The sequence below is a fragment of the Anthonomus grandis genome, chromosome 13, assembly GCF_022605725.1.
Source record: "Anthonomus grandis grandis chromosome 13, icAntGran1.3, whole genome shotgun sequence".
Taxonomy (NCBI): domain Eukaryota; kingdom Metazoa; phylum Arthropoda; class Insecta; order Coleoptera; family Curculionidae; genus Anthonomus; species Anthonomus grandis.
The window spans coordinates 5,766,975-5,781,745 of record NC_065558.1 but is presented as its reverse complement, the minus strand read 5'-3'; the positions used below and the strand labels follow the sequence as shown (position 1 = coordinate 5,781,745).

The 14,771-nt window shown below is 33.2% G+C and overlaps 2 protein-coding genes and 1 long non-coding RNA gene across 4 annotated transcripts; all 3 read right to left on the bottom strand.

The window, feature by feature from the left end:
• Nucleotides 1-134: 134 nt before the first annotated feature.
• On the bottom strand, nt 135-1,615 carry LOC126744111 (endocuticle structural glycoprotein ABD-4-like). The gene is made up of 3 exons (XM_050451460.1): nt 1,461-1,615; nt 895-1,022; nt 135-838 (listed from the first exon to the last, which is right to left on the bottom strand). The coding sequence occupies exons 1-3, from the start codon at nt 1,470-1,472 to the stop codon at nt 523-525; spliced, it is 456 nt and encodes a 151-aa protein (XP_050307417.1). The 5' UTR covers nt 1,473-1,615; the 3' UTR covers nt 135-522.
• A 1,342-nt stretch (nt 1,616-2,957) lies between these two features.
• On the bottom strand, nt 2,958-8,228 carry LOC126744110 (pupal cuticle protein 20-like). Of its 2 annotated transcripts, none has more exons than XM_050451459.1 (6): nt 8,155-8,228; nt 5,063-5,150; nt 4,316-4,457; nt 4,098-4,264; nt 3,872-4,030; nt 2,958-3,302 (listed from the first exon to the last, which is right to left on the bottom strand). In XM_050451459.1, exons 1-5 carry the CDS (start codon nt 8,170-8,172, stop codon nt 3,879-3,881), a joined length of 567 nt encoding a protein of 188 aa, XP_050307416.1. In that variant the 5' UTR covers nt 8,173-8,228; the 3' UTR covers nt 2,958-3,302; nt 3,872-3,878. The 2 variants fall into 2 exon arrangements, with proteins under 2 accessions (XP_050307416.1, XP_050307415.1); XM_050451458.1 differs by having other exon boundaries at nt 4,979-5,150; nt 8,155-8,225.
• Nucleotides 8,229-9,964: 1,736 nt separating this feature from the next.
• LOC126744112 (uncharacterized) lies at nt 9,965-14,221 on the bottom strand. The gene is made up of 3 exons (XR_007663059.1): nt 13,694-14,221; nt 13,333-13,643; nt 9,965-10,116 (listed from the first exon to the last, which is right to left on the bottom strand). It is a non-coding gene; the product is annotated as an uncharacterized LOC126744112 (long non-coding RNA).
• Nucleotides 14,222-14,771: the final 550 nt, after the last annotated feature.

Here is a 14,771-nt window from a genome sequence, read left to right as displayed (position 1 = left end):
GTAATATTGTTTATAATTTAAAGCACAATCTATTAATAATAAATATTTTTTGACGACGTCACTGGTAAAGACTACTTGCGTCGGTGGAATCAACAATGCGATCGAGCGGCGTTGCGATGTTGTTGCCTTTTTCTTTAACATTCGTTATGTGCATTCATTTAACTTTGAATGTTGATTTCTTTATAGAGTATCTTATTTTATTAAAAAATATGATATGGCATCATTGTACCTCCTCAGAGATGTGGCAAGCAAAGAAACTGCTCATAGTTCCACGGCAATGCTAATTCTAGCCTTTCAATGTTCTAAGGTAATTTTACTACCAGTCAAGGTCAATTTTATAATGTATTTCTTATTAATGCTACCGAACACTGCGCCTCTATACGGCGGAAGAGCAAACTAACCTCACTTTTTTTTATTTCAGTAAAAATATATTCAGTTACCGTAATGAACACATTAACAATCTTGCCATCTTTTGCTTCAAACTATTTACACCTTAACCCTAATTTTACACCTTATATAAGCTCAAACGTCAATCCTATCTAGTTTCTCTTTAAGAGCCTTAGTTCTAGGATCATCCGTCGGTGATAAGCCCGACAAATAATCGAGTGCCCTCTGAATGGCTGCAGGAATCGGTGGTGGGGTGGGTAGATGCTCTCCTATTGGCTGAAAACCATTCTCGTCTGCCACGTAGTTAAGTTGGATGGTCTTGCCGTCCAGATCGACGTATTTGTACTGACCTTGAGCCACTTGACCTTCAGGCTCCTTGGGGTCGGAGGGGTCCTTCAGTCTCTTCTGGAACCCTTGGGCCTCTGCTACAATTTGGTTTGCTGTGGCAAAACTGGAAAAGAATCATCGAAAATGGAGTTTTTTTTGAGAATAAAATGCAAGACTCACCTCCATTTATAGGATCCATCCTCGTTAAGTTCTTGTTGTTGTCTTATAATGGGGATGGGCTCAGTGGATGATTTAGGGGAGTTTTGGGGGCGGGTGTGAATCGATCCAAGAAGACCACAAAAAATTACCTAAGTATTGGAATCTTAATACAATCTGCTCAATGAAGAAGTAAGTAAGGGATTTTTATTATCTGCATAAAATTATTTAATGTGTTACGACTGCAATAAATCTCTCAGCGGCTGGATTAAGTTATGGCGAAATATTTTTAGTTTAAATGTGTTTTATGGTTTGCCATACTTTTTAACTAGCCCTTGTAATACACCGACGGCCTTCCTTGATACAAGCCACGTGACACTATTATGTATTAATAAATGAGCTGTCACATGAGCCCCTCCCACAATGTGACGTAAGCGATCCAAGATGGCCGCCGAATGTGATTTACCGGTGGAAGGCGTAAAGTTCTTATTAAAAAAATTCGGTTTATATGACATCTAAATGTTATCTAAGAAAAAAATTTGTATACACATGCACTTTCATTTATTAGAAATTGTTATGTACTTACTTACCATCACTTTCATTTTGCGTTGAAAAGAAACTCTCAAAAGTAACACACCTTCTTGTATATAATATTAACAATATTTATTTTATCACTTTGTTATTTATATGGCGAATATCTCTTCTTCTTCCCCCCTCTGAGTTATTATATGAAGATTTTGCTATTGTCTTGTGTAAAAGTTCAGGCCGTTCGAACAACAAGAATCCTCTTTTATGTAATGTGCATACCATAATAATATTTATTGGGCTGATAAAAATAGCTTGATTTAGAAAAGAGAGAATAGTTTAAACGCCTTTAAGAATAAATATAATTTATGAAATTGAACTATTCAATGTACCGAAATCCTAATTACATACATTAAGTTTACTCAATATTTTTTGTGCAAACTGATTATTCGAATAATTGACATTTTCGGTAATTATGTAAGAAAGAAAGTAAAAGATTTTCTGATTTAAATGTCAATCGTAAATTCGATCTCTAGAATGAGTTCCTGTATTTTTTTTCTAACCAAGAGATGGCGCTGAACGATGTGTCTGTCAACTGCCAATGTCATAGTATGTGACAGCCAGAGCAGACAACTTTTCATAGGCGCTAAATCTCTAGGTTGTAAAGCTTTATAATATTTTTTTAAATTTTGCCATGCCCACAATAGGCAAAAATTATAGCCATTTTTATAGTGGTTGTGTCCTTTTGATGTTGGCCACTCTGAACATTTTCAGTGTTGCCAACAAAAAATGTATTTGTTTCACTGTTTCTCAAAACCGAATTATTGTGAATTGTCTGTCTGTGTTGTGTATGATAGAATAATATATAGAGTTGTTTATTTTTACTATATAAACCCTTGTTAATTCCAAACCCTTATAAAATTATGTATATTTTGATTTTTATAGATAGTTGTACCTATTAATGTGGAAACACTGTACATAGAGGAAAAGTGAAAGTCGTAATAGTAAATGAAAATTTTCTATTTTGTATTTGTAACCATAACCTCTCAAAAACTTTAATTGTGGCACAACTGAAATTTGTCAGAGTGACCAACATCGAAAGGACACAATCACGTAATATGGCGGCCACCTAGTAGTACTCATTTACTTCGGTACGTACTTGGTAAGTACTCATCAGCTGTGAAACGTCAAGCATTGACGACAGTGATATGTTAGTAGACCATCAATGTAAGCCAATGCCAATTAAGTTCTCAATAAGATCCACTCGCATTTACGGACAGAAATATAAATACCTAATTGAAACAGTGGAGGGAAGTAAATGGACTATTTTCCCTATGCTAAAATTCTACGTTATTCATTAATCATACCTTTGACTATAATTTGTATTACACCCAATATGAATAAAACCACTTTTAATAGTTGCATTGCAGCATCAATTTAATAACCTTGCAGTACCATAAAAATATATTATTATCTCATTTAATGATATGCTTGAATCCCAATTTCTTGAATAGAAACTAAGGAGAAAATCTTATTACATTATAAAAGAAAAACAACCAACATAATGATAAACCGTTTAATTCTTCAATAATAATAAATATTACAGCCTTAGCAGCTTATTAAATCAAGCAAATGTGGTATTTCACTACCACTGAGAAGATCACATACAAATATATGGAAAATCATTGTCCGTTACAACGCAGTAATTCATCATTTCTGACCAATATTCCTTATAAGCTAATATATTGCACAATAATATATATATATATATATATCCCTACTGTAGTACATAGGAATAAATAAATAAATAATTTACATAAATAATAACAAAATAATATCTATATATATAATAGGTCACTGGCACTTAATTTATAGGTAAGGCATCTTTGTGTTTCTAGCAGGTAGGTCTGAAATTAAAAGGAAAGTTCTGTATAGCAGGCAAGCAAATAGGTCTGAATCAAAGGGCAGAATACTCTGTAGTATATAATTTTTGTATGTGTTGAAAGTGGACCTTTTATAATCAAATGAACTTTCACCTATCCTCGGAAAATGTGTTTATCTCCAAATCCCAAGGTTTTTCCAAAGTTGATATTGATGTTATATTTTTTTATTTACTCTGGTTTTCTTATTGCATATGATAAAGATCATTTTATAGTTCTTCTAGGCAGTTGAGGACATTTGCTTAGTTGCTTGGAAAAAATCAATGATCACTACTCTATCAGAAAAAAAAATTGTGTTTCCAGTTGAACTTTCTTATTTTCTGGAGTGCCTAGATGTTATGACAAATTGATTTCAGATATTCATCTTTTGCAACTGACTTAAGTATACTCTTTATCTAGAACGGATCATTTTATAGAAGCTTTTTGGATTCTAGAAAACCTTCCAAGTAGTATAAGACTTTATTTCTTAGAAACCTTAATACTTCAGTATGATTTTTGTCAATGTAATGACTTAACTGCATCAAACCTCTGCTTACCTTAATTCTAATATCGGTATCCGTTAGCTCCATTTCCACCATTTCCGTTTCCACCGTTTCCACCTCCATTTCCTCCACCAGCAGCTTCTTCGGCCGCATTCTCTTCCAAAGATTTCAAGATCTCTGGTGGGATTGGTGGTGGGGTGGGCAAATGGTCACCTGAAAAGAAGAAATTTGAACGTTAGAGAAATAATGCATCAGATTTCTCCTTCAAATCGCGGCCTACCTTTTGGTACAAAACCGTTTTCGTCGGCGGTATATTCAATTTTGATCTCCGTACCGTCAGGTGCTGTATACGAGAACGATCCTACCGCGGACTGCGCTTCATCGTCACTTCCGGCGTTCTTTAATTCACCAGTTTCGTCGGCCTTGATGCCATTACTCGTTTCGTAACTAGAATACGGTTTATTAAAACATTGAATGGAAAAATTCACTTTTTTTCACCTCCACTTATAGTTTCCACTGCCATCGTTGTCGTTCTCATAAGAGATGATGGTTGCTTGGGCGTCTGCGTTGGCACCTGCTGCTGATCCACCTCCGCCATTACCATTACCTCCTCCAGGACGAGGACCTCCATTACCATTACCTTAACAGATATTTTATTTTATATTTTCAGCGAGATTTAATTTTTATGTTCTTCTCATGCTAAACGGGGTCTGATGAATGCCGCAGCTTTCATGCACGGTAGAATTAGCTGAATTAAGTCAAGTAATACACACCCATCATAGATTTACTGCCGTTTTCTTGAATGGTACCCAACCCACCGCACGTAGTATCAATAGTACTAGCGGAACTCAGTTAAGTGAATGTAATTCAGAGTAAAATCGTGATAGGTTGACTCATGTACGAATAATCGAGACACTATACTTTAACTTAAGCGATTTTCGTAAAGCCTTTGACATACTGTGAGCACATGCCATTCCACTACATACACAATAACGCGTGCAGCATGCATTCAAAACCTTTTATGTAACATATAGATAGAGATATGTACCTCTTGGTTTAAATTATTGTTTTCTCACGTTCTAAGAAGAGATTTATTTTTGTTATGTATATGATATAATATATAAAGTATATGTATATGTTAGTAAAAGTTAGTGGCATTACCCCCCGGTCTTCCACCTCCGCCACCCCCTGGTCGCCCTCCGGGCGGTTTGCCGCCCCCGAAGGGCGGTGCAATCCCTGGCCCACCTCCGGCTCCGTTGGCGCCCCCTGGTGGTAAGTAGGTGCTGTCCAGTCTCGCAGTGGAGCAGTAACCCAACAGGGTTGCCGCTAATAACTGAAAAATCAAACAATCGTAAGATATATAAATAGGGCAAGTAAAAATAAAATGTCAAAACTATAAATTTAAAATTATAATCTAGAGTAAAAGGAGAATATTAATAAAATAAAAGTACAAAAACATGGTGTATGAATAAATAAAAAAAACAAACATAAGGAAGACGTACAATTAATTAAGTACAATTAAAGAATATCGCCGCCGGTATCCAAATCAAATTAAAAATCATTTATTACCAAAAGATAAAAATACATAAAGTGTCTAAGATTAGTGAACGTAATATATATACATTTTTCCCTTCATATATCATACTTTGAGGCAAAAAGTATTAACCCGCGATTATAAAAACCGATTGCAACGACGTAAATATTTACGTGGAACACATTACAAATCAATAATAAATAATAAAAATTAAAGACGACACTGTGACTAATTCAATCATATCAATTCAAAGTATTAAACACTCAATACAATAAAGATACTATAAACCCTGTTTAATTAAAAAATCATTTATCATATAACTTATAAATTTATTACACAGCTTAAGTTTTTTAAATTTGGTAAATTATTCCACATTTGTGGATCGGTGTTAAAGTATTTAAAAGTTCGTTTGAATATTTCTCGTATTATGCTGGTGATTAGATCTAGAAAATAAAGCCCTCAGATACGAGGGTTGTCCTGATTTTAGAATTTTAAAAACAAAATTGTACATTTGATATTTCCTACTATTATTCATATGTAATATCTGATGCTCCTTTAAAAATTGGGTTATATGCTTATAATATTCGACAATCAAAATTGGATACATATTTGTGATTCATCAGCATATTGTTGTATTTAGAACTGATCAGTTCATATCAGAAACATACATTGAAAATAACAGTGGTCTTGAGGAACATCCATTTTTAAAATAAAAAAATCAGATTGCTGTCCGAATGTATCACTACCACTTACTAATACAGACTGATATTTGTTATTTAAGTATGCTTCAAAAAATTTAAGAGTTTGAGCCATAAAAAGATCTTTTAGAAACTCTATAAATTCATTAACGTTCAAAGATAGAGGGCGATATATAACTACTACTAAATTTGTTATTTAAACGGACTCTAATGCTTAAGAACACACAATAGGAGTGTTTGGGAAAGTTTTTAATTGACTGAGAGTAACATGATCTTTTTCAAATGCTTCTCTCATACGTCCAGCAACTGCCCAAGATCTAACACTTGAAGAGTATTAGATTTTGGGCATAGTATAGTGATACTGTTGAACGGTCACCATCAACCAGTTGTCGCAGGATATTACGTCGTACTGGTTTTACCTAAATGACTGCATGAAGAATAATGCACCCATTTCATCTGCAACAATCGAACGGAGTGGAATTGCCAACACCGTTTTTCGATTAATTTTTGCTGTGATTAGTTACGAGATCAGTTAGTCTACCCTTATGTGTTTGACATTTGCGAGTTAGTTTTTACATGAAGTACTACCTGTATTGTTAGAGGATATTCCGATTTAAAGAAGACAACAGATGTGGTTACACCATGAATAGAATAAATTATTATTTTATTCCAGGCAATTGGGTTTGAGCTGTACTTTGAAACAAATATCCGGAAATTATTGCCTAGAATAAATTATTATTTTATTCCAAGCAATTAAAGTGGGTTTTTACGTTAAAGACAAGAAATAACTGCCTGAAATAGATGACTACTAATTTGTTAGAGGAAATTATGATTGAACTTTACTTTGAGGGTCAGAAATGTCCAGAAATTGCATCATCAAGGCTAGGGGTAAACACAAATGACTGCAAGGAATAAATTATGATACTTCTTACAGGGAATTGGGGTTGAACTCGACTTTGAGGGTTTGAGATATCCAGACATATCTGCTCCACCACACAGTAGTAGAAAATGTGACTCAATATTTAACCAAGACTTTTCCTGGACCCTCCGCTCACCGGATTTAAATCGTTTGGACTATTACTTGTGGGCGCCTATGAAAAGTTTGGTATGCCAAGGCTGAACTGCTTCATAAAATTAACAAGTAATAACCATGTTATTGGGAACGCTATCAGGAAGTTGGTGAATTTGTGTGTAAAATTTTAGGTTAGGTTTTCTTTGGAAATAAAGTAGTCTGGTTGTTACGAAGCTAAACGTGTTTTTATTCAAAAATTCTCAATTTAGACACGCAGACTAATAAATTTATAATAGAATAGCTGATGATACAGCAAATAAAGTACATTTTCCAGAAGTATTTAGAAATATAGAAATATCATTTCTAAAAATTAGGAATAAAAGGAACGCCCCAAGCATTTTACTAACACATCTGAATGGCATGAACCAATGCAAACTTTTTGATATCGACTAGATGAGTAAGGTTTAAACCATGAAAGACCATAGCCAGGAAGTTAATGTTATGTTAATGAATGATGAAGTTAATAATGACGCAGCAGAATTCCACGATTAACATAATCAAATGCTTTTGATAAATCACAGAAAGCTGCTACTTATTCCTCCATCATTAATCCCTCTTAGTTCGTTCAAAATCCTTTAAAGTTGAATATTGCTTACCTACTTTAAAGTCGAATATCTAAAAATTTAATGGGAATATTCTCGCAAAATAAAAAGCATAGAATTAGAATAAGAATACTCAAAATATTCTATAGAGCTCAAGTTGCTTTAAGTAACATTCCTGGCAACGTAAGAGTTTTTGTCTAGTGGTATTCAAGGAAGAACTTTTAAGGTGACGACTGACTTCAAAGTTCAATATCTCAAAAACGTGTAGGGATATTCTGATGAAATAAAAAGCATAATAATAAAAAAAACATGCTTTACAAATATTGTTTAGAAGTTAAGCCAATGCAAGTAACATTTTTGTAAATATGAGAATCTTTGTGTAGAGTATATATTTGAATGAAATAAAAAGTAGAAAATGGTAATTGAAAACATATTTTAAATTAGGCTTAAGATTTACTCCTTTATAAGGAAAACTACCCCATGGTACTCACCAGTCTTATACCACACATTATTCTATACAAACTACAGAGCTAAACAATTGAACTTAACTATATTTCACTACGATTTGAACCAACTTATATACTTATAAAATCCACAAGCATCTCACCCCACTATTAAAGTCTAATCAGAACAAAAAGAAGCAAAAAAAATAGAAGATCTCGTACCATAAGATGCGCCTCTATTGTGTTGGTACGTCTATTACCTGCTGTCCTTTTTTTAACGCGTTAGCTAAATAAGGACGCGACACGAGAAGATGCATCTCCTATAATGTGTCACCATTAATAAGAAAATCCTTTCACGTTTATTGATAAAATCCTTCTTTGGGGTTTAGCTGAATTGCGGCATTTAATTTGTAATTGTAATTAGGGACTATAAAGAATAGATACCTGGTGTAAGTAGAAGAAGTAAGGGTACGTCTTGATCTATAAAATGCATTCAGTGGTAATTCGACTGTAATAATTGCCCTAGAATGTGAATTTGATTCCCATGATTCTGGATTATCTATTGACTCTCGGGAATTTGATACTTCTGAAATAGCTCTGATTTCCTTAATTGACTAAGGTCAGATAAGGTGAATTTGGAGTCCAGGGAAAATGTTACTTAGAATCTAAGTTAGCGTTATTTCTTGTTGTGAGTCTCACTGACAACTGAAGTCATTTTTAGTTTCTTCCAGGCAGTTGAACACATTTATTGTCTTCCAGTTAGAGACATAAAAGCCTGAAATAATACAAAAATTGCCCCAAATACCTGGAAGATATATTCTTTAATTCCCTAGAAAAAAAATCAACATTTCCTTGTTGGAAGATCTTTTCAACTGCCTGTAGATAAAAAATTAGTCACAATGAATCATTGATAAGTGGAATCATTTTTGACTTCTTCCAAGCAGTTGAGCAAATTTCCTGTTATCCATTTAAGGAAATAAAAGTCTGGAATGAAGTAAAAAATTATCCCAATTGGTCGGAAACATATTCGCTGACTCCCTCTAAAAAATCAATATTTTCTTCATGGAATGCTTTTCTCAACTGCCTGGAATGAATAAAAAACGAGTCACACTGACAAGTGGAATAATTTTTAACATCTTCTAGATAGTTGCAGACATTTTTTGTTTTCCAGTTAAGGAATTAAACGCCTAATTATTACTAGATTACTAGCTAATGCATTCCACTATATTCTATATGTTTAATTAATAAATTCAATGAATGTTCAGTTAACGTCAATATACCAGAATTTTCTTTAATCTCGGCAGTTTAGAAAAAAGACTTGAAAAAAACTTGGGCAAAACTAAGATGGAAAAAAAAGATGATGACAAAAAATAGAAGAAACAGACAAAAAAATACATATTCATATATTAATAAATCAAAACTTGTTAAAGAGCCGACACTTTTTAAATACAAAATGTACGGAAAATTTTTCAAACTTTATAGCTATTAAAGTTGTAGTATGTTAATAAATAATAACTCCTTAAGTTACAGAGAAAAAAAGAATTTTCTTGCTCAATTCATGTATTTCCATGTATAATTTGCCACTGATCATTTATTTTAATAAAAGTCTTAAATTTCTCTGTGAATTGATATTCGAGTTGACCGGAATTTCATTCGCCTTCTTTAAATTTTTGATTGGATGTCTGTTTTAATTTATAACGTTTTTGTTCTAAAATTATAATTCTCAAAGGGAGAAAAACAGAATAAATGTTTGCCGTTGAGAATAGAAACAAAAATACACTTAATTTTCATTTAATGGATGTTACTGATATTATTAATTAAAAAATATAGGAAAACATATTCTTAAAGTACCTGGAAAAAATCAGCATTTTCTTGTTGGTTTGCCCTTTTCAACTGCCTGGACTCGATAAAAAATTAGTCACACCGACTCACTGATAGTTGAAGTAATTTTTAATTTCTTCCAGGCAGTTCAGAACACATTTCTTGTCTTCCAGTTAGAGACATAAATTCCTGGAATAATACAAAAATTAACCCAAATGCCTGGAAAACATATTCGCTAGCTCCTTGGAAAGGCTGAAAAACTAGTCACATTGACTCACTGACAGCTGAAGTAATTTTAAATTTCTTTAGAAGAAACTCCTTTAAATGCCTGGAATAAAAATTTAAAAAAAATGCCTAGGAAAGACAATAAAATAAAATAATTATTTTGATCAGTTTCTTTCGCTTTAGGGATAAAATCTGGATGAGTTTACCCAAGTTTACTTATATGAAATATTACTATGAACATAATTTTCCTTTATGCAAGAAGTTGTTATTTAGATTAATAAACCGACCAGTTCATTTGCATTCAATAAAGACACCGTACCGTATTACATAACAGACGCATCTCCAATAAGATTAAGTAGATACACTCAGGTTTGTAGATCACGGCGTTCTATGCTATATAAAATTCAAGGGCATCGATTTTTATTGCTTAGTCGTCTTTTTATAGGCAAATTCTCGATCAGATCAATGGTTAATTAGCATTAGGTATGTACTGATCTATTTGGTATGCGTTAAGTAGTACTCCCTATAGGAAGATCTCTCGAAAAAAAAAATTCAGATCTATAATCTCTCTCTTTGTGCGATAGTTAGGTAACATAAAGGTCACAATCCAAGTTTAAGAATGCAGAACAAGCGCATGTTAAGGCCACTGAAGACAATATCCCTATATCAACGAGGTACTCCTTTGCTTGCTTAACTGATGCACTTAACACGACCATATTATGAAATGATTTCGTTATAATTCACGACTGCAAAGGAGCATTTTATTGATTTTAAGGTGTGACCTAAACATCCGAGAGAGAGAGATTTATAAAGAGATACATATGAATATTTTAAATGCAGAAAAATGATATAGTTTCCATAGATCTTCTCAGGTTCTGACTATTGGAAAATGTAAGTTTTTCAAAACAGGACATAACTTTTACGAAACTACCCTAAGAAGAAATTATAGAGCAGAAAGTGAAAAAGTGCATTTATCTGTTGATAAATTGGTAATAAAAGGGTGAAACGGAATACTCCCTTTACATACAATTACCTTATTTAAACTAGATTTTACGTTCTATTACTTTCTTGTCTCTTAAGCATTGCGCCATTGAATTCAGCACCCAGGCAAATCTAATTTTCTTTTTGTTTTTTTCCTTTGTGAGTGGTGAAGGGTGGAAGAGGCCTTGTATTGTAAGCTTAAAAAATAATTCGAATTAACTTTAGAGGTATCTTTCTCCCATAAGACCTAATTATGTAGCCATTGCAACTATTTCTCTATCCTCTCGAAGATCGTACCTGTTATGCCTGTTATAGTTATGGCATTTTTTGAAGCTAATTTCGATGTCAAAAGAGAGTTAAATTCGGGATTTTTTAAAGTGATATAATTTCTAAAAACGTTTTCAGAACTTATCATAATTCGACGTTTTCGTGATATATGGGATCGAGCTTGTATAGTAAGCGCAACTTTGGGAGACAAATGAGAGAAAACTATGATTTCTTTCTTCATAATTCCAACGGCTCTTGTATATTACCGTCCTTCTGAATTCAATGAGATCATCGGCAAGGTTGTACGTATTATAGTTGCTGAGATTTGGCATTTGTAGAGGCCAATTTAAGGCTCAAAAAGAATCGTCAGAAATGGCAAATTTTGGGAATTTTCAAAGGGCTGTAATTCCTATCACAGATCCCATTAAAACTTGAAGTTTGAGTGATCTATGGAATAATCTGGGATTCTTCGGTAAGTTCAATTTCGAAAAAATATTTTTTTGGTGACAATTTTTTAATGATTTTAAATAGAAAATCACAAACTTTGGAAAACTCGTCCTTCTGAATTCAATTATACCTTCTGCAAGGTCGGACCTTTTATAATTTAATGAGGTCTGGCATTTTTGGAATAAAAAGATCTTAATATAATCCGAGTTTTTTGTAATCTATACGTGATCTCTTATAACTTTTTTAAGGATGTTAGGATGTAGGATATTTAAAAAGTTTTCATTCTAGATGAATCTCAAGCAACACATCATATATTATAATCATTAAATACATATTTATTCAATTCATTTGGTTTTGGTATATTTATCATCAGTATATTTATTTATCAAGGTATATTTATTAAATTGTAAAATATACGTATATCATATACGATTCTGCTTACAAAAGGGAGAAGATTTTGGTATTAAATTTTGGTAAAAAAATTGACACGGGATTTACATATCTAATTTTTAAACTCGATTAATACACCTCAGATATTTGATGACAATCTTTTAAAAAATCACTGTTTTTCAGCCATATTATCCAATCTAATAGCACAGTTTTTGAATTAAATATTTATATATATATATATATATATATATATATATATATATATATATATATATATATATATATATATATATATAATTAGATCAAGTTTAAATAAACAAACTGTATTATTAGATTGGATATTAAAAACCAGCTAATGAAAAAAAAAAATCAATGGAAATCATTGATTTTTGAAAACAATTTCTCACTAGTAAGCGATGTGGGGTGGGTGGGTGGAGTGGTAAGGGTAAGGTTAATGAAAAACGGTTTTTTTTTTGCGGAAATAAATTGCCTGAGAGAAAAATGCTTTTTAAGAAAACTGCACCGTAGCCAATGGATAACAATGTTCAATAAAAGGAATTGTGACCTTGCCTATGAGGCTTCGCACTCGCGTAGTCCTTATGGATGTTTTGTTTGTTCCCTTTCTACCCCATTCCTTGATCTTAAGTATTTATTTTTGGACTCGTATGAGAATCATACCTGACCCTAACACTGGGGAATGGCATTTCAAAGATATTGCTTCAATCTATTGTCACGAAACTGCCGTAATTCAATCCCTTGATACTCTGACTCCAACACAAAAAGAAACTCTCGACAGACTTATCGAGGATGTCTTTTCCAACATGAGTTCAACATTGGGTTGTACCAATTTGGTCAAGCTGGAAATCAGGACAAATTCAGCACCTATCAAACAGCGCTATTATCCTCTTTCCCGTGCCCTTCAAAAGGATGTCAATACTGAATTGAAACAAATGATTGCCAATGGTATTGTGGCACCATCTATTTCACCCTGGTCATCTCCAATAGTAATGGCTAAGAAAAAAAGTGGCGAATGGCGTTTTTGTGTCGATTATCGCGCTTTAAATCGTGTGACCATCAAAGACAGTTATGCCATACCTTTTGTTTCTGCCACTTTAGATAAATTAAGAGATGCGAAGTTCCTTAGTACGTTGGATATTAAGTCTGCGTATTGGCAAATACCTATTGCACCAGAATCTCGCCCGCTTACTGCATTTACAGTCCTCACTAGAGGACTTTTCCAATTTACCCGTATGCCTTTTGGGTTGACTAATGCCCCTGCAGTATGGCAAAGACTGATCGATTCTGTTATTGGTGTTGACTTGGTGCCATAGGTCTTCGTCTATCTTGACGACGTAATCATTTCCACCCCGTCGTTCGAGGAACATATTCGTGTTTTACGTGAGGTCCTACAGAGAATCGTTAAGGCAGGTCTAACTCTTAACAGAGAGAAGTGTACCTTTTGTAAACCCGAGTTAAAATATTTGGGATACATTGTTAATTCTTCCGGTCTACTCCCGAGAAGATTGAGGCTATTCTGCGTATACCAACCCCCAAGACTGTTACTGATATTAGAAGAATTGTTGGACTCGCATCTTGGTATCGGAGGTTTGTTCCTAACTTTTCCACGATAGTAGCTCCCTTGACCTCATTGACCGTAAAGTTTGTATGCAGTCCTGAATGTGAAAATGCTTTTAATACTATTAAAGAGAAACTGGTCAGAGCACCTGTTTTATCATGTCCAGATTTTGATCTTCCTTTTATTATCCAATGTTACGCTTCCGATTTTGGACTTGGAGCTGTCCTTTATCAGGTTCAAGGTGACGAAGAGCAGGCTATTTGTTTCCTAAGTAGGTCTCTTACCAAAAACGAGCGTCGGTATAGCACAACAGAAAAGGAATGTTTAATTGTCAGTTTCCCCCAGTTAAGTACCTAGGTGTTGACATGCTGGGTTTAACTACTGGGTACTATCTGGTACCAATATTGGTTTAAGTAATTTGCAACTATGGAGCAACTTATAACTTGAGGCCATGGTTTAGCAACAATGATTTACAAAAAAAACTGACAGAGCAGATTGACATTAACATTCTTATCACTATTGATCCTTATGACTTAAACAAAATAAACAAATAATTAATATGTGCTCAGTATTAATTAAAATCTAAAATAGGTCAAATTAACTTGCAAGGTAAAATCAATGGCAGTTCTTAATGCTATTCAATCAACAAAACTATGAAACAATATCCCATATTATTATTTACTTTCCTCATCCAATAATGGTTTTCCTTTCGTTTCAGATCGGCTATGTTAGGAGGGACCATCTTAACAGTGTATCATATCTGTATAGTATATATATTTATATATGGTTTTTAAATAAATTATTTAATGTAACTATGGTTAAAATTTACTTTATCCTGGCAAAAATAAATAAATCAGTTAATATATCTGTTGGAGATTAAACCTGTAACAAAACATAGATGATAAAAAATCTATAGTTTTTGTATCTATACTTTTCTCACATAACCTTAAGGTTTTTG